The 18,934-nt window shown below is 40.7% G+C and overlaps 2 protein-coding genes across 6 annotated transcripts; one reads left to right on the forward strand and one right to left on the reverse strand.

Moving 5' to 3' along the window:
* The first annotated feature begins 3,662 nt into the window (after positions 1-3,662).
* Positions 3,663-13,072, forward strand: rnf208 (ring finger protein 208). Of its 4 annotated transcripts, none has more exons than XM_061060862.1 (2): positions 3,663-4,530; positions 10,911-13,072. In XM_061060862.1, the coding sequence occupies exon 2, from the start codon at positions 11,935-11,937 to the stop codon at positions 12,709-12,711; it is 777 nt and encodes a 258-aa protein (XP_060916845.1). In that variant the 5' UTR covers positions 3,663-4,530; positions 10,911-11,934; the 3' UTR covers positions 12,712-13,072. The 4 variants fall into 4 exon arrangements, with proteins under 4 accessions (XP_060916845.1, XP_060916844.1, XP_060916846.1 ...); XM_061060861.1 differs by having other exon boundaries at positions 3,663-4,524; XM_061060863.1 differs by having other exon boundaries at positions 3,663-4,508.
* Positions 13,073-13,886: 814 nt separating this feature from the next.
* Positions 13,887-18,425, reverse strand: si:dkey-106l3.7 (uncharacterized). 2 transcript variants are annotated; one of them, XM_061060860.1, is made up of 6 exons: positions 17,590-18,425; positions 15,412-15,570; positions 15,051-15,225; positions 14,833-14,912; positions 14,554-14,636; positions 13,887-14,260 (listed from the first exon to the last, which is right to left on the reverse strand). In XM_061060860.1, exons 1-6 carry the CDS (start codon positions 18,178-18,180, stop codon positions 14,173-14,175), a joined length of 1,176 nt encoding a protein of 391 aa, XP_060916843.1. In that variant the 5' UTR covers positions 18,181-18,425; the 3' UTR covers positions 13,887-14,172. The 2 variants fall into 2 exon arrangements, with proteins under 2 accessions (XP_060916843.1, XP_060916841.1); XM_061060858.1 differs by having other exon boundaries at positions 15,403-15,570.
* Positions 18,426-18,934: the final 509 nt, after the last annotated feature.

Here is an 18,934-nt window from a genome sequence, read left to right on the forward strand (position 1 = left end):
TAAATAAAATAATAACACTTGTGAGATTATTCCTCATTTTACCATAAACCATTCCCATTATGACACATTCAATATCTCACTCTTATCACTCTGGTTAATGAACACTAAGATCTAATGCAGGCCTTGGAATTGTGCACGGTTGATTCATTTATGACACTGCCTTGGACTAACACGCTTTGTTCTTTGCAGTTTTATCTCTTTATAATTGGCTGCACATTACTTTATATTGGGTCAAATCGTTCATCTGGCACTGACACTGCTGGCATGTGTGGTGACTAAATGTACCAAACCACAGGCAAAGGTCAATATGAAGGCTGGTCTCACTCTCAACAGGCAGAACTTTTAGCCCTTAAACACAATCGCCATCTGATTCATTATTACCCAGAGTGATGAGTAATTTAAAAAAAGAAAAGAAAAAAATTTTCTTTGAATATTTCAAACAAACAGAGTTTATCATTTAAAGCTAAAGGGGAACTTTAATAAAATAAAGTAGAAAAAGTAGAAAATAGATTATATAGACTACAGATTATAGTGGGTGCTAATGCAATCTCTTTTGTTTGGACCTCCCATTATGGTCCACAAGTAACACCTGTGGGGATGGAAGACGTCAGCGAGCATGGCTGTTTTTTGGCACAATCATTAGCAAAATATTAAAACTGTCTGGCTGTATGTTTGTGTTTATCTGGTGCTCATTAAACCCATGCAGTGACAACAGCCACTTAAACTGTTTAGAGAGCTTCTTTTCTCAAATTAAATTTAAACTATTTTCATTGCACAGTATGAATCAAGTGTGGCAATTAATCAGATAGCAGAAGTATATAAACAAGTTTATGCTACAGTATAAATGTACATAATAAACAATAACCCATTGAGGTAGCGGGTTTATTAGAAAGTTATGTAACTGTCATAAATAAACCAACAAAAAACACTTTATAAGATGTACATTACATCAAATGTAGCTATATGGTATTACTGGTTCATGCCGTGGTTTGGGCCCGCAAACTCTTTTTCTACCAAGAAAATGTTGTTTGCATTATTTAAAGACAGCTAATTGACAAAACAGGTGAAAAAGAAATCAGCCCTTGTTGATAGAGATATGCCCGAGGGCAGGCTAAGGCCCTCTCTTGAATGTGACAGGTTTCATAGCCCTCAGCAGAGACAGATAGGTCTTTTGAAATCCCTCTGAACTGCACTTTACCTCTTACAATGCCAGTGAGAAAATTCTTGAAGGAGAAAACAACTCCAAAGACCTTGACTTACACCACCATAAACCTAAGTTTATGGCACAACAAGTTCACGGCTGTAAAACTCCTACACACTCATATGTTTTTGGTCCACTCACTGTCACTGACATTTGCAGAAAGTTCATCAACAGTTTAAATGGTTTTTCCGGCTTAAAACAAGTTTTGCTCCTTTATTTTCATTACTCATATGGACCATTTAATCTACAGTGGCCCTACAGCTATAAAAGTCAAACATTATGCAATATAATAACATTGATATGATTAAATCAGATTTTTCTATTTTACTAAGGTTACGCGTAATTGGTTATCTGCATTGGATTGTCACCCTTCAACATGTTGCTGAACTTCATAGAAAAAAAAGAACATGTAATGAATATAATATTATATGAATATGAATATGATATGTATATATTATATATATATATGATATTATATATATTGTTGATTAGTCAATAGCAAAGTAGCCCAGGAAGTTACGTTTCTTGGCACACTTGTTACTAAGCACATCTATCAGAGAGACATCTTAGCAACCCCAAAGAAGCTTTATTTCATAAAGACAAAATAGAAAACAGGACAATGTGGTGTAAAATGAGCCTCAGTTAGCTTTACAGTTTAAGGTATCTAGCCACTAAACATCCACTGCTAGCTTAACAGCTAGCATTTAGCCTTGGCTGCCATAGTGCCCAACTCGGGTAACTCACGGCATGCAACTGAATAAAATGATGAATTCATTAGCTTAACCGGTAGCCTACTTTACTTAATGTATTCAGTATTAACTCGCAGAATACAAGCATTTAGTAAGAGCTTTTAAAATTAAATTTCGACCAAGATGCAGCTATAGACAAGAGTGTTCATGTAGCCTACATTAGCCAGCAGCCATGTAGGCCTAATAGCCTAATAATTATATGACCTAATTTCTCGATAACTGATTTTAGCACACTTATTTGTTTATGCAGCAGCCTTATAGATGTAGGCTATGTGTTATAAGCATGCATTAATACATATATGCTCTTATAAATGCATATTACTGCATTATCCATTTATTTATTGTTGGTAGAACTGCTTAATATTATAACGTAATTTAAAGTAAAGTGTTTTACCTAACCCCCATAGGCCACTCGATACAGCAACCTATAACACTTTTACTAATGCCTAACAAACAGTGGTAATGACTATTAGATGTAGTTGACAAATATGTGTCATCATTGGCTGTAACAACATGATTTTAATCATGCAATGCATATCCAGTTGCCTTAAAAACTTACAAGGTAGGTATTAAAGTAGTAAAGTAAAGTAAAGTATGCGAATAACCATATAGCCTGAGTTTGAGGAACTAATTGCATCATGCTATGTTGAGCACATACTTTGAATATTTCTCAGGCATCTGACTTCTGAGAAGTTCTATTGAAAAGAAAGCTCAGATCATACAGAGGCAGTGACATGATGAAAGCCCTACAAACACAAGCTATTCAGATTTACACAGTGTGACTTTTTGCTCTATTGCTGCTCATTTCATTATGCATTCGACATCCCTATTATGTAAGAAAGCCCCCTTACATTGATAGCAAAATCACATCATGCTCTTTTTCTCTTTGATCCTATTATTAATCATTCAGCGCACAGGGTACAAGCAGATACAACCCTTATTAAAATCCTCATCATTATGCAACATCCCCGCATGAACAGGTCTTTGACAGGGTTCAGGTTTATGGGTGAATATATAGAAACTCAGTCGTGTCAAATTAGGCATCCAGGTCTGTCTGAAAGAGGAATCAATACAAATGACACCTATTGTTATGTAGTTACTGAGGATGTGTAAGTAGGAATTTCATTTCTGCAGACATTATTGAGAAACATGTTTTCAGTGTTACAATGATGGATCTGTTTTTCTCAACCTTCCACCCTGATAAGGAGATAATTTGTGAGTGATGTTATGCTTTTGTTTTGCCTCCATAGATTTGCTGCACTGCCTAGATTTAGCTCTATGAGTGCCAGCTTCCTGTACTTCCTGTGAGCCCGGTAGGTGTACTTAACCATATGTTTGAGTGTGTGTGTGTGTGTGTGTGTGTGTGTGTGTGTGTGTGTGTGTGTGTGTGTGCGTGTATGTATTAATATTTCATTTAAAATGTGATTCATGGCGCTCTGTGCAAAGCCTTCATATCCCAGACGGCTGTGTGCTGATGTTTGAATATAAATGTGCATGTTTTAGTGTGTGTGTGTGTGTGTGTGTGTGTGTGTGTGTGTGTGTGTGTGTGTGTGTGTGTGTGTGTGTGTGTGTGTGTGTCTGTGCATATGTGTGTTAAGAAGATGGAAGGGGGGTGGGGAGGCGAACATTTTCAACGTTTCTCATTGGCTGAAATATTTTCTCTGGCAACTAGAAAACGTGATCCTGCCTGCAGAGGCACTGCAGTGTGTGCTGCAGCGAGAGAGAGCAGCGAGAGAGAGACAAAGAGAGAGAGTGTGTATAAGAAAAAAAAAGAGTGAGAGTGAGTGAGAGAGATAGAGAGAGAGAGAGAGAGGAGGGGTTGGGCAGACAAAACAAACTACATGCATAAGGAGGGAGCCAGAGGCAAAGAGACAGAGAGGGAGAGAGAGTGTGAGTGTGCATGTATGTGTGAAAACACTGCGCATGTGTAACTGTGAGGCGCACTGACTGGAACAGACGGAGAAGGAGAAAGAGGTGTGATGATCAGCAGCTGAGACAAGAGGAGAGATAACATCAGAGGAAAGAGGAAGAAGGAAACGAGAGGCTTTACCTGGAGACCAGACAAGAGAAAAGGAAGAAACAGAAGGGGACATATACGCAGAGAAACACACAGCACATAAGCTCAGACCGCTGCATTAGATAAGCTGAATAATTGGAGTGATGGAGAGAGAAAGACTAGAGGGCGACGCTCATCCTCAGCTCAAAGGAGAAGGAGCAAGGGTGGGAGAGTAAAGGACAGAGGTACCACAGAGGAGGGAGAGAGAAGAGGAACGAGGGATGCAGAGCTCGACCGAAGCAGCCTGAGACATGACGCATCCACCTTGCAACAGCATCCTCCATCTTACATCTCCTCCATGTTTCCCTCCTGTCCCTGCTGGGTGCCGTTCGTCCTGCTAGAATCAAATGGATAGGAGAGAGCATCCTCCTGCCTGCAGTGAGACATCCAAGGAACAAAGAGACTGAGCAGCTCGATGAATCTTCAGAGAGCACCATCACCGACATCAACAGCAACAACTGGAACAGGAGCGAGGAGGAGAGAAAGGACTGGAACAAGACAAGTGCGTAGGCAGACAGGTGAGGGTGAGACAAGGCTTTACATCCGTTTCATAGAGATGATCCAATATTTTTTGTGTCAACCGTCATTTTTCATACCTAATGTTTCACATGTGTGAGGTGTGGCACCTTTGTTCATTTTTCCCTTTATTGCTCTCTTTGTGCAAGGAAAACAAAAAGACAGAGGAGGTCTTTAGCATTTGTTACGTTAAGCTGGGATTTACACGGCTGTTGCATCATAGCCGTCCATTTTGCAAACACACACATACATGGATGCATGAATGGAGACACACATATTTGCATGAATGTGAAACACATGCACACTTGCTTATCTGTAAGTGCCCAAAAACAATGGTTAGAATCCGTGAATAGACCGTGATGATGTGTGAGTTTGGGTGTAGATGGTATCTTCAGGGTGTCATGTCTCCAGCGGTTATGACATTTCACAGACCTCTGCACAGACAGACAGTGGGGGACAGGAGGAGGGGGGCTGAGGGTGATAGGGACACGGCAGGAACTGCCTGTTCTGTAGCTGTCAGCAGCATTAGGCCATCTCCATATTGGCCATACATTGGCGCTGCAGTGAGAGTGCTGGGTACACCATGCTGCGATTGCATAACTGCTCCTCACCCCTCCCCTCATGCGAAAGCTGCTCCATCTCGCACGGTCCAAATATTTTGGCCACCGTCGCCCTCTATCCCACAGACGATGTCACCTCTCAAATCTCAGCTCGAACAACGTTAACCATGCCGTCCACCTTAAAAAAAAAAAACATACCCGAACAACAAACAACCTTCTTCAGAGAATGAAATCAATCTCCGTCATCAATCCAACCAATGTTTTTATTGAAGAACTGGACATTTGCTGAACCGTTCCCTCATAAATCTTCACTGGGGTCTGTGTCAGACAGAGCGATGATGGTTATTGCTTTTATTTCGCTGCTGCACGCGAGCAGCTCTGCCATGTTGCTGTGAGAGATACACAGACGAGAACAAAGAGCACTTGGCTGTAATGAATTGCGAGGCAAAATGGCCGATGTGTGTCATAAATGACAGCACGCTGAATTATTAAAAACAACACCTCCATACTAAGCATTTTCTGCCCATGCAAAAAAAACAAACAAACATGAGACAGTAGCCTATGGAATTGCTGTATTGACTCACAGCTTGATGGATTGACTGTAAAGGTAGCAACATAAGCCAAACATCATATACAAATCTGAACTCTGCAAAATATCTCTGTGTTTATATCTATGAGCCTAGTTGACAAGATGTGTAACATGAAGAAAAATGAATGTAAACTAATGCCCATTGACAAAGATAGAAGAATAAACGTATAAGTATTAAAAGCCTTATACATACTTATACACTTATACACTGTAACAAACACATTTAAAAGAGCATGACACAGTGATGCATCTTTCATCAGCACACATAATGTCATGTTGTTCTATATGGAGCAGATACTAATCCTGTTTTTGAATCATTCACATTATTTCTCTAAAACCACTCTCCTGAGAGAAGACAACAACATACAGTAAATCTGGGGATTTGTCCTCAGATCACGCAAAGGTCATAACGTGTTATGCAATCAAAAACACAGCATAATATCCCACACAGGTCTGAGGAGAGAGGAGGGGACGCTTTTCACCAGCCGAGGCATGAATGTGGATACACATCTCAACATAGCTGGCATACCTGACATACTAGCGGTATGTGGAATAGGGGCACAAAGACCGGACCCTCTGTTCTGTGCAGGCCAGCAGAATTCTCACAGAGATAGAAAGATGGAGAGAGAGAGAGAGAGAGACAGAGAGATACAAGTTTCCATTGAGAGAAAGAAGAGAGAGCGAGGCAGGCAGGGAGATCGACTGATGCAGGTTTTCTATGACTCATTCAGAACATGGTGCCCCTCCTGCCCTTCGATCTGCACAGGTGGAATCAATCCAGCGTGGTCCTGAAGACCTGAAATGTGTTTGTGAGTAAATACGGTGACGGAACATGATGGGAGTGTGAGAGGATAGGAATGTTTTCGCTCTCTTCAGGTGTGTGTGTGTGTGTTTGACAGATTCATCAGACAGAGATAAATCTAGTATGACAGATAGCGTACACATTCAAAAAGAATATTCCTTTTAGGCTCATATCTGTTTGTTATCTGTTTGTTTGTGTGTGTGCGCTGGAATGTAAAGGGTGGTGCCGGGTACGTGATGGGGAGTCGTTGGAGGGTGAGAATGTTCTGGATGTGTGGGTTTGACTTTAAACTGTTTCTGTGTGTGTTTAATGGTAAAAGGAATTTGCTGCTGAGACAGGCTCCTCTGACATCTCTGTGGTCAGCTCTCCTCTTCCTCCTCTTGCTCGTGATGACGAGGTCAAATACTTGTCATGATTTCATTAATGCTATAATTCCTCTGGAGGGAGAAGCTCCAGAGCTATGAATACACACACACACACACACACACACACATGCAAAAACACCCGCACACACAATGTCAGGACTGTGCGAGAGCTGCAGCACTGTGTTAATATGGTGGTTGGGTCGGAGATGAGCTCCTTACATAACTGGGGAGGGCTCCATCAGTTAGGAGGAGGCTGCGCCAAAGCTGGCCCTTTAGCAGGCAGCCTGCATCACTTATCAGCTCTATTCGTAGTCCTGTCACCAAATTAGAGGATATTTTTAGCTGCTTCGTCTTGCTCAGTCTAAAAGTCTCCACAACTTTATCATCTTGACCCCTGTCTCGACAAGGAAGACATTTTTATCTCAAGCTGTTTTAAACCACTAACTTCTATGTATACGTTGATCCTTGAGAAGTGGAGCTGGTTATTTGAGTTTTCAACAAAAGCTCAACTGATAATACGTCATTTAGGACAACATGAATGCGATAAAGTTTAAGCTGATAGTCATACATGATGTTGTTTTTGGACATTTTTCCCTTAAATTAGTTTGAACTCTGCAGGAGATGAAATGGCGATACTATTTGTGTACTGTAATTTTTTATATTTTATTGTTGCCGTTATACATCAATACATATATATCTGTAACTAGTTCCGGTAGTTTTAACAGTCTAGCTACAATTTAGCTTTATATACTTCTTTATATATAATACTGCTTATTTTATATATACTGCTTAGTATATATACTGGGAAACTCATTATATCTTAGTTTGATGTATTTTCATACAAAATGATCATCTGGATTAAGTTTTTATTGAACCTAATTAGCCAGACATCTCAAAAGTTACAGTAAATGTTGTCCGAAACACTCAGTCTTTGCCTAAAAAGTGATAAATGTATTATGCAAAAATGTCAATAGGTAATATTGTAAGTAAATATTTAGTAAACAAGAGTACAACTATTATTTGATGTCAGATACTTCTGTTGATTCCTGATACCTCTACCTCCAATACCTAGACATGAGCATTAGTCAATACCTAGTTCCTTCTCCACGACCTGTATGAAAAAAGGAACCCTGAGTATATTTAATACAGTTTGTCTCAATGTACTTTGGCCTGACTCATTACAGTGTATGCTTACCATTCAAACAACCTGGGGTAATATTAGCAGAATTCAGTAATCCTGACTACTTGTGTCCACTGAAGAGCTTCCTACTGCTTTATATACCAGTTTAAATGCTCTTCAGTCTAAACAAAACATACAGCCTTAATTATGGGATTGGAAAACATTGATCGCTGACATTTGGCTCGCTTTGAATAATTTAACACTCTTGGCTAGCAGTGCACTGTTATTGTTTCCTACAGTCACATGGAAATGTACCTGAAATCAGCTTTTCTTCACCACTCTAAAACAATAGTTACTAGGGACCATTATTTATATTATTTCTGTGTATGCTACCCTTTTTGTGAGGGGCAAAATAAATCAAAGTCAGTACTCTAATCCTATTATCGCTGACACCCAACCCTACATGTTAGATGTGCTCACAGACTTTCCCTACACTGTATCAATATTTAAAAAGTGTTTACTGTATACTTTTCATTAAGTCAAAAATAATCGTTTCTAAGTTGTAAATTAGTTCCCTAATGTTTTGATCCCTTAGGTGTTGTATCAAATAGAATAGACAATTATAACAATAACATGACTTTGGAGTTTTTAAATATCAATACAATTCATACATTTGACACATAGGATAAAGGTTTTTTTTTTCACTGATCATAAAGGCTGTATTACATATATCTTATTTAGTCATCACACACTGCCCCATTATTATGTCACTATCAAGGTCACATGGTTAAAAAATAGCATTGTATTTTCGTTGCAAACGCCCAGCTGTATCAAAGGTGTGTGGCTGCGTTCTGTGTTTGCAAGAGGATGAGAAAGAGGCTATTTTCGGGGGGGAGGATTGCAGCACTGCAGTGCTGGAGGAACACGTTTGATGATGTTGAATGATTCCAGCAAACAGCTCTGCGTGTTTGAGAGTCAACATATTCATCAGAAGGGATAAAGGAAGAGAAACAAGCGTCTGCCTGCTTGCCTAATATGGCTCGCTGCATCACGTGATCATGATGGTCTCAAGCACTTCCGCCTTTTAGGTACATCTCTGTCACTCGGTGTGAATCTTCAGCAGAGGTTGGGGGCAGGAAACCACTGAGACGTGCATAGATAAACAAACCATAAATAGAAACCAGGGCCAGCGTTGCTCTTCCTCTCCTCTCTTTCTTTCTCTCTCTCTCTCTCTCTCTCTCGTCATCACCATGTAGGTCAACTCCTCTGCACAGTTTTTTTTCTTCATGCGTGAATCATCACTATTGACAACTGTGAAGAGAATGAAAGATGTGTCATCATCCATCCTCTGCTGTTTGGCAGCCATTGTTCTGGTTGAACTAGATGTTTTTCAGCTTTACACTTTTTTTTTTATAAACCCACACACACAGTATGACACTAACCCCTACAAGCAGAATAAAACCACGTCCTACGCAAGTAAGAGTCTAACTGACGCAACTGACAAGTTGACAGAACGCTGACAGGAAGCAGGAAACATGACAAGAGCAGCACTGCAACATATGTCACAATCACCTGCTTGAAGCAGACAGTGAGGCTCGCGTTGACAAATGTATACAGCATTATCTACCTCCTATAACTTACATAACAACACATTATACCTATTTAAAGCTTTGCAAAAGTCTCCATGAATCATTTTGTGTCAGATTCTCAAAACACTCACACATAAAGACTTACAAACATATGGTCAAATTATATTTAACAGACTCACATAAAATCAGATATTGGGGTGTAAATGTGGGAAATAGGACACATTTGAAAACTACATTTTGGTGACTTGTCAAACGTGGGTTTCTCAGACTCGTAAGCTTCTAAAGTACCTCTAACATCCCTATTTGAAGTGTACATTTTCCTATATGTTTCATGTGTTTGTGTCATTACTGAATCATCCTAGTGTTCTTGTAATTTGCTGTACTGATGGGTGTCTATTTGTTGTCCTTCATTTACTGGATGGAGGCAGAATACTAGAGAACCTCTTAGTATAATTCCCTCCAAAGAACGCCACCACTTACCGTGTGGTGACACATCTCTCACAACATCATCGAATACATCCCAAAGCACATCTTACGACTTGATGATCTGATGATGGGACTGGGTTCAAAATCAAACTTTCCTTTGTATTTGTAGAAAAATCACAATATCAGAAAACTACCATTTTAGAGCTTGTTAAAGGCAGGATACTTTTGCAAAAGTAGAACGTTATAAGCCATAAGAACAAAAACGATTCTGGCATTTTGCATTTGACCTTATTTGCTGCAATAGACTAACTAAACAAAGTGAATACAGGCGGTGTCGTGTGTTGTTAGTCATGAGTTGTTGCCTTGAATAGCACATTCATTTTGCATTCAGACTTAAAGTCTCTAAGGTGTGCTGGGCTTTTAGTTAATACTTACCCTTTTATAGTTCTCATAGCCACATAATCTTTTGACTCCTTAGCACTGTAATTGTGTTCAAATGAGAGGCGTGCTCTCAGCGCCGTGCCCCAAAGCATGAAGCAACGTGGTAATTATCTCATCTGTAGACACCTGAGCAGAAGCCAATATGCAAAAGGAAATAAGACAAAACATTTTTGAATGAGCCGACTTGGCAGCTTCATCTATGTAGGAATCTAAATAATACCTTAATACAGCTACAGACTGTTTAAAGTTCAAATCAGTCACACACACAATTAAAACTCTTTAAAGTAGTTTGTGAATTTAAAAGGCCAGTCAAATAGTCGACTGTGATTCTGAATCACAATGAAAATGGCCCGAGTACATGTTCCTTATGAAAGAACATAAGAAAGTCATGTTTCAATAAAACTCTTTGTGACAAGTTGATACTGTAATTAATCATTTAAATAATGTACAGTTACTGGTGTATTTTTAAATCTTGTTTTCTGTTTGTTTCTTACAGATATATGGACCAAAGGAATCCTGAATCTGCGTCATTGAAAAAGGGAGACAAGCACAGAAGCATCCTTTAGACTGTTATCACATCTTCTGCTCAGTGGGGAGGGCTGACTGAAAATCAAATTAAAAACCTTCACTCCAACCTTTGAGGAATTCAGGAGCTCGAAGGAGTCATAAAAACAGCTTCCTGGAGCTTTATAGGGCACCTCCCTATAAAAAAAAAAGACAGTCTCCCACCTTCTTAACAAGCCACCCAGACTGACCAACTGTACCAAGAGCAGAGAGGACTGGCTGTTTTTCTTTCTTTCTCGCACAGTGGAGTTTCTGCGTAACAAACCCGCGGCCAAAAACAGGAAATAAAGCAGGCGGTTGAGAAAGAAACGCATCAAGGGCTAGTTGTACAAGGCAAGAGTTTCCTTGGCAGGCCACAGGATATCGTTTCAGACAATAACTCTGAACTGCGTGAACTGAATATCCCACCCCCCTCTGTGAATGCAGAAAATAAAACCTGTACTGTATGTAGATATGTGAGCATCTGTGTGCATATGAGATTATTTATTGGTGTTATCACTGAGTGAGAACAACTCTTTGTGCTAAATTACTGTTCTTGTGTGTTACTATACTTTTCTGCAAATAAGATTCAGAAACAGCACAGGATCATCAGCATATGTGAGTACAAACAACAAAAAAACTACCTTTAAGTCGTCAACACTGGTCAGAAACTGTAAGCTTGACTGTTTAATCATCTTTACATATCAGCAGTGACAGAATAAGAGCTGCAGATTGTGGTGCTCTGGCTGAGCTCCTCTATCTGTCTTCCCCTCATAAAGACTCAGGCTGACAGACACACCCACCAGAGGGGCATCTCTGAGGGAAACATGGAGGCAACCATCCGTCCTCATGTCCCCTCGAATGGCTGACTTTAAAAAAAGAGCATTACTTATTCCCTTTGCCCAGAATCAGGCAGGGTCGTCCAGTGCTGATTTGAGCCACAGCCCTTCTCTCTTTCACCTCCAAAAACTGTGCGAATGTCCTGCCTCCGGCGTCAGCCCGTGACCATCCCAATGGACACCGTCAAGATCATCCAGTCGGAGAAGTTCCCCAGAGAGTGCCCTGTGCCCGTCACCCAGCCACGCTATGCCCCGCCCCCAAGAGTGGCTTGGGATGGCGGAGGCGAGGGGGAGATCATTGTCAACCAGGCGTGCAGTGACCTGGCTCTGGAGATGACGGGGTCCCCCAGGTCGATCGTTTCCTCCCCCGTCCCCGTGACGCGCAGGGAGCAGAGCTACCTGGCCCAGCGCAAAACCAGTGCCAACGAAATCTGTTACCACCAGTTCCACTACAAGATGGAAGACGTCATAGTCAACCAGTACGTGCTGCGCTCCTCTTCCACTTCATCGTCCACCTCTTCTTCGTCCTCCTCGGGACCCGTCATGCCCTGTGAGCCCCTGGACTGCCCCACCTGCGGTCACACCTACAACTTCGCAGGCAAGCGTCCACGCATCCTCTCCTGCCTGCACTCGGTGTGCGAGGAGTGCCTGCAGATCCTCTATGAGTCCTGTCCTAAGTACAAATTCATCTCCTGCCCTACGTGCCGGCGTGAGACGGTGCTGTTCACTGACTATGGCCTGGCTGCTCTGGCCATCAACACCAGCATCCTGAGCCGCTTGCCCTCTGACCCCAACGGGCCTGTGCAGTGGGGTGGGGACGCCGACCGCAGCTGCTACCAGACTGTGCGCCAATACTGCCAGTCAGCCTGCACCTGCCAGATCGCCAACCCCTTGTCCTCCTGTGGCATCATGTAGACAAGGGGTGGACACTGCAGGCATGACTCGATGCGCCCCAAACACTCTTTTCATCTATAAGCTCAAGCCCCCCCCCCCCCCCCCCCCACCTTCACACACATACACATACAGTGAATAAATCCTTCCACAGATGTTATCTCTATATATTTAATAGCACAGATGGATGCTGTGTGGGACTAATGGATGCCGGCTGTTCGATAAATAGTAAATAAATGTATTTTATGTATGGACTGGAATCCTATTCACCCTCTTTCGTTTGGTTGGACGTGTTTGTCATTGACATCTCTTTACATGGGAATGCCAGGGGAGGTAAATCCCCCCCAACCTAGGTGAATAAAGATTAAATAAAAGATTAAAGTAACTCTGTGTGGTCTGACGTCCGTCAAGCTACTAAACAGACTCGGCTGCAGAAGTCCTTTTCTTAGTCATTATAAGGCACATTAAAATTAGAACCCAAATTTAATTTGCTTTGAATATTGAAAAAGATTTCTTATTTAATTAATGTGTGTATCATAATACACTGAGGTGTTTTCTTTTGAGTTTAATGAAGACAGTTTAAAATGGGGATTAACACTAATTCAGTACTTAAAACCAAGAAGGCCAGCTGTTGTATTTGTTTACAACATGTTAGTAGCAATTTAAATGTCAGTTCAGTTATGGCTGTGAAGCTTCATATGAAGGTTGTTGTCAGGTCCACAAAATGAAAGTGCAGAAAAAACATTAAAAACCCATCAACTCTTCCACTAATACTACAACTCAGAATCATAAATCATATGATGAGTCGATCAACTGAAAATACAAGTTAAAAACATTTCTATAGCAAATAATTGTTGATCTCTTTTATGAGGCAAAATGACACAACCATGGCTGTAGCCAATAGAAGCTGTTTACATTTGTAAGAAATGATATTGTAGTTTAGCTGATTGAACACAACACACAATTTGAAGACTTTGATTTGAGGGGATGGGTTTAGGATATTGTAGTGATGAAACGAAAAAATATATTTTATCTTGTACACCAGTTAATACGCATTATATTATTCAGATATATTTCAGTATTCAACAGAGTTTTACAGAAAATCCTATTTGGCTCCTATTTAAATATTATTTTTTCTAATTAATGTATTTGATGGATATGAAGCATTTTATGTAATGCAGAAAACACAGAGACATGAATAAGAACTTCAGATGACTTGTTATATTTACTTGATATTCATTGTTATAAACTGTGGAGTGCACATCAGTATTTGCTGCTTTGACGGGAATAATGTAATTCCCCTAAAATATATATATTTTTTAAATCAGTATAAATAAAAAAAAGGCAAGTATACAGCAGACAATAAATACACATGGCAGATTAATACATCACATGGGCAAAGTAAACAGTCAGTTCAAAGCAGACGACATTTTCTCCTCCTCTGAGCTGAACCTTAAATGTTCAAACAGACAAACGGTTGTCCGTTTATTCAGGCAGAGTTTTCCTGCTCCTCCTGAACATCTGGCTCAGGCGTCGTCGGGGCGAGTTTCTCTCAGATGGCTGCATGTGTTGGCTGCGCAGATAAAAAATTCATCATTCAGAGGTGGAGCAAGACAAGGAGGAAGCAGTATGTAAGCAAAGTTTTGTGAAAAATGGGGACAACATGTACAAGAGGAACAGAAGCTCTGACTGAAAAAAAAAAAGAACTCCCAGCAAAGGCTCTGCTGCATCTAACTGTGCATTAGCTCTGGACCACTGCTTCAGCGTGGCCGGCTGCCATGTTGGAGCAGCGCATACATTTCCTCAGAGCATCATGCTTCACATAAGCTTGATGCTACTTCCTCCTTTGAGCTAAAAATGTCTCACCCTTTGATATCTCTCGCAGCAGACTCCTCTCTCCCCAAAGATCCAAATTTTAACTTCCAGTTCTTGTGAGCAACATCAGACTCCTGAAAAGACAAAATTGAGTAATTGTGAGTTTAAAATAAAAGACAATGAGAAAAATATAATAGAAACAGAACGCTTCCAATTAAAATGCATTTAAGCTAGTACACATTGCATTATGTTTATATCCCTATAACTGGTATTAAGATTATTTCTATTTAGGTCAAATTATTTATTGGATTGTCAGTAACAGTATTTTACCTGCTTTTTATGGACTTCCTCTTCCTTCTGCAGGCCATCTGTACTCAGGTGCTGCCCCCTGCAGTCTGTTTTCAACATTCCTGTGCCGAGACAAATAGATAGCAACAACACTCATCAAATCCTTTATTAAGTTGGCAGTGCATAAACATAAATTAATATATTAAGCTTACAAACATGACTTTTTAAAATGTGAAAAGGGAACGTGGACTGTGGCTCACTTAAACGCAGTAGTGCGATAGTTGTGTCTGAGGCTGATCTTTGCCGAAAATGCCTGTAAGGATAATCTTTCCTCTGCTGGGATCTGCAATCTAAACTGTTTGTCTTTGCAACATTTTGACTATACGGGAAGTCCTCCTCAGCTGCTTTAGAGTCACTGTGACAGGAGTCGACAGCCTGAATGAGAGCCGAGAGATGAGAAAGACAACGTATTTCAATTCAAATGAACCCTCAGGCTGTTAGAAAACATCTTGTCACCGCCAGCTTGACAAGCTAACGTCCTGTTAATGACCCCAGGTTAATTGGGGAAAGTGTGACATTCTTCTTTGCTTTCCAAAGATGGAATGTGTTCACCTGGCACACCTCCATCTCTAGCTCTTCATGCTCCCGCAGGGCATCCATCTCCTTCTGTAATGCTTGGCTGTGCATCTGCTGTCTGGCAATTTCCTCCAACATTTGGCACACCTGCTCCAGGTAGAGGAGACCGGGACTCAGTTCTTTCTTTTTTTCTTCACCAAGAACCTGCGGAGATCAATAGGTGAGAAAAAATGTTACTTTGTTGGAAACAGTAGGCTACATGATGTAGGTTTAGTCGACGTGAAAGTCAGGGTTTTCCTTCACTGCTGCTCTGCAAACCACCAGGAAACTCACAAAACACTGCAGTACAAAGCATGTATGACATTATACGTTTGTACTTGCTAGCCTGGCTCTTTAAGCAATATTGGACATTTAACTTAGAGCACCCCAAGGCCTATGGAAAAGCCTCAAAGAGCTGCTAGCATAATTATAGACTCTTAGTCTTCATAATGGAAAGAATATCTCAACATATCTCATTGTCATCTGTCATCTGTTCATATAATTTCAGTTAAATCAATACTATGTCTGGAACAGTCCAAACCCTAAGTTATATAATTCATATTATATATAAAGTGTAAATACATCAGCTTTAAGAGGCATTTTAAGAAGTATGAGATAAGTAATACATTAATACAACATTGTTTAAATATGGTGAGAAGTAAGAAGTGCCCACAAAGCGTCTCCATGACGACGTTCAAACGAGATGGAACAGCTCCTTAGATATGATGTAAAGTACAATTCTTACACTTCAGTTTAAAAATATTTAGATTGAAAAACCTGACAGCCACTGCTGCTTCCTGTTTGTATGTGAAGCCAGCACAATGCAATGCTTTGTGTAGCCTCACACATGATACCAACAACAACAACAATAACACTATTAATTATGATAATAAAAATATCAGTATCGGTTTCTGTATCGGTACATACTGTATGTATCGGAATCAGATCAGAACTGAACTGAAAGAAAATGGATCGTTGCATCTCTAAGTAATAGAGCACATTATAATGTGGTAGTGTGCATGAATACATTTTTCAAATGTGAGGCCATAAAGTAAAATTCATAATTAAACAACCTGACAACGTCATATCTTACTTTCAATAAGCAGTAATTAGGGTGCAATTCAAGGGAAGCTTATTGCTTCAGTAGTTATATATTATAAACAAGTCATTTATAAAGAATAATATAGAGCCAATATACATCTAATTACCCTGCTGAACTATTAGATAATAGAAAAGGGTTATCTCGATATTATTCTAAGAATGGCTCTTGTTTGGGAGCCGTCTTATAATGAGTGAGATTTCTAACATCATGATATGGATTACAGTTTAAGATTTCTGCTCATATAATATCCTAAACTTTAAAGACTTTCTTTTTTTGACTTTGAGAGGAACTTTGGAGATTCAGATAAGGACTTAAGAGTTTTTGAGCAGGATAATAAAAGTAAAATTATATGAAAATGACAGAGAACATAAAACTGAGTATTCAGTGTCGCCCTCCTTTAAGCCTTTTCAACCTTGGACTTATTTGAAGTAATAACACATAGAGCCAAAGACTATTGTATCCATTGAATACAACTGGTACAATTAATCGTGTTGTTGAGCTTGACTCAACATGACCTGCTTTGTAACTCATGACAAGTGTGAGGCTGAATGTCTATTTTTTTTTTTTTTATTGTTGTTTAAATACAAATTTTAAATCAAGGCTTATTTTTTTAGTTTAAATTGTTTCTGCTGTTTTTATCCAAAGTTCAACAGACTGCCCCACTTCCCCCACACATCTCCATCCATTCCTGTCATACCTGTGGGTTTTAAGTCACCTGGGCAGACTGGTTTACGATCCATTGCGCCCCAGACGGACTGTTGACGGGTTGCGAGCATGAAAGAGATACAGTATGAGTAATGACATGCCTGTCCTACTTTGATTGGGAGAACTAGTTGTGTTGCAACCCTTTAACTACAGTTTTAAGTAGAGGCCGTGTCCCACACTGGTGGGAATTTCTTTCACGCTTTCCTTTCACACTTACGAGCCTGAGCTGTGCAAGACCACACGTTACTGCTGATCTCATGCGATCCTGGAAGTGGTCCCAAAATACGCACAAACAGAAACACAAATGTTTGCGTCTCTTCTGCTGAATCTCTAAATATTTGAACAAGGTTTGGTTTGTGAAAGACACATGATCTCACCTCTAATCTTGTCTGAGATTGCTGCTCGTCACAAGTCATGGACGGCGGCCGTCTGCACATTTCTGTAATATGCCTCGTGAGAGCTGATGGGTTGACTGTCCTTCTCAGGCAGAAACTCTCTGACACTGACCTTTGACCTCTCACTGGCTCAGAAGTGTGCCGTTTGGGTCGCCGCCTCAGCACCTCTTCCACTTTAGGGATCTCAGAGTCTTCCTTAAGACATTTAGAGTCAGTCCTCCTTAATGTTCGCTCCAATTTTTGGTGTAAGGCGTTGGACTCTTCCTGATCCCTGCTGGGGTGGAGGTTAAGGGAGGAAGAGGAGGAAGATGAGAGCACAGGAGAGGAGAGGACAGGAGACTGAGATAATGTGGCATCTATTTCTGCGTTATCTGTAGAAATGGAGCGAGATGTAGCAGGAAAAGACGTCTCAGAGCTGGCTGTCTCCACTCCAGAGTCCACTGATTCTGAGCGCAGGTTTGAGGAAGGTGTGGGAGAGTTTTCATTCATTCTGGGCCATTCTGAGTCCAAACCCTGTCCTCCTTCAGTCACCCAGGCCTCCATGAGGTTCCCAAAACTCCTGTACAGATTCATCCTTGAACCTTAGCTTCAGCGGGAAAATGAGCAGCAGTTTAGACGTCCCACGCAGTCATTAGCTGAGGTAAACTGACTGCACAGAATTCAAAACATCTCTCTGATCCGCCTCTGCTCCTTCACCACGCCTCTGAGCAGCATCTGTACTGTCACAGCACAGAGCTGCGTGTTGATACCCGCTTCTTCCTGTCACTATATACTGGGAAAAGTGTGACTCATCTGCAGAGTAATGTGAAATGTTGGATTTTTTTTCTCACACCAGTAAGAGATGTTTATCCGCAAAAAGGTCAAGCATAGATCTATAGGAAGCACTTAAAATGAAAAAAGTACCAACAACATTCAGTTACAGGGTGCTTAACAGAAACAAATGTGCTGTGAAGAGTAAAAACAAAGGAATGCTGAAAGGTAAAATCACATCACTCAGCGTGCTGGGGTCGGTTATGCATATGTACTGGGAATGCCCCGATGTGGTCACATTCTGGAAGCAAATAACTTCTAACTCTAAGTGACATGCTTAAAGTTAAGATCCCGCTTTCACTGACTTTGCTCCTTCTTAATGATGATTCCGGTTTAAACTTGTCTTTGCAGCAGAGGCGCATTTTATGGTCTGGTCTCGCTGCAGCAAAGAAAATGTTGGCATTAAGACGGCAACCGCCACATTCCTTGACCTGGCGACACTGGGCCAACTCTCTTCTTGAAATTGTTCAGATTGAATGGTCTGTGGCCCGAATGCATGGGGCCAGCCTTAAGACCC

This window comes from Labrus mixtus, chromosome 17, assembly GCF_963584025.1.
Source record: "Labrus mixtus chromosome 17, fLabMix1.1, whole genome shotgun sequence".
In the NCBI taxonomy this organism is placed as follows: Eukaryota; Metazoa; Chordata; class Actinopteri; order Labriformes; family Labridae; genus Labrus; species Labrus mixtus.

Coding starts and splice junctions, on each gene's coding strand:
- rnf208 (XM_061060862.1), top strand. CDS start 11,935: ATGTCCTGCCTCCGGCGTCAGCCCGTGACCATCCCAATGGACACCGTC.
- si:dkey-106l3.7 (XM_061060858.1), bottom strand. CDS start 18,180: ATGAATCTGTACAGGAGTTTTGGGAACCTCATGGAGGCCTGGGTGACT. Junction 15,571..17,589: donor AATCTCAGACAAGATTAGAG/GTGAGATCATGT, acceptor TGATCTCCGCAG/GTTCTTGGTGAAGAAAAAAA. Junction 14,261..14,553: donor GCTGCGAGAGATATCAAAGG/GTGAGACATTTT, acceptor TTATCTGCGCAG/CCAACACATGCAGCCATCTG.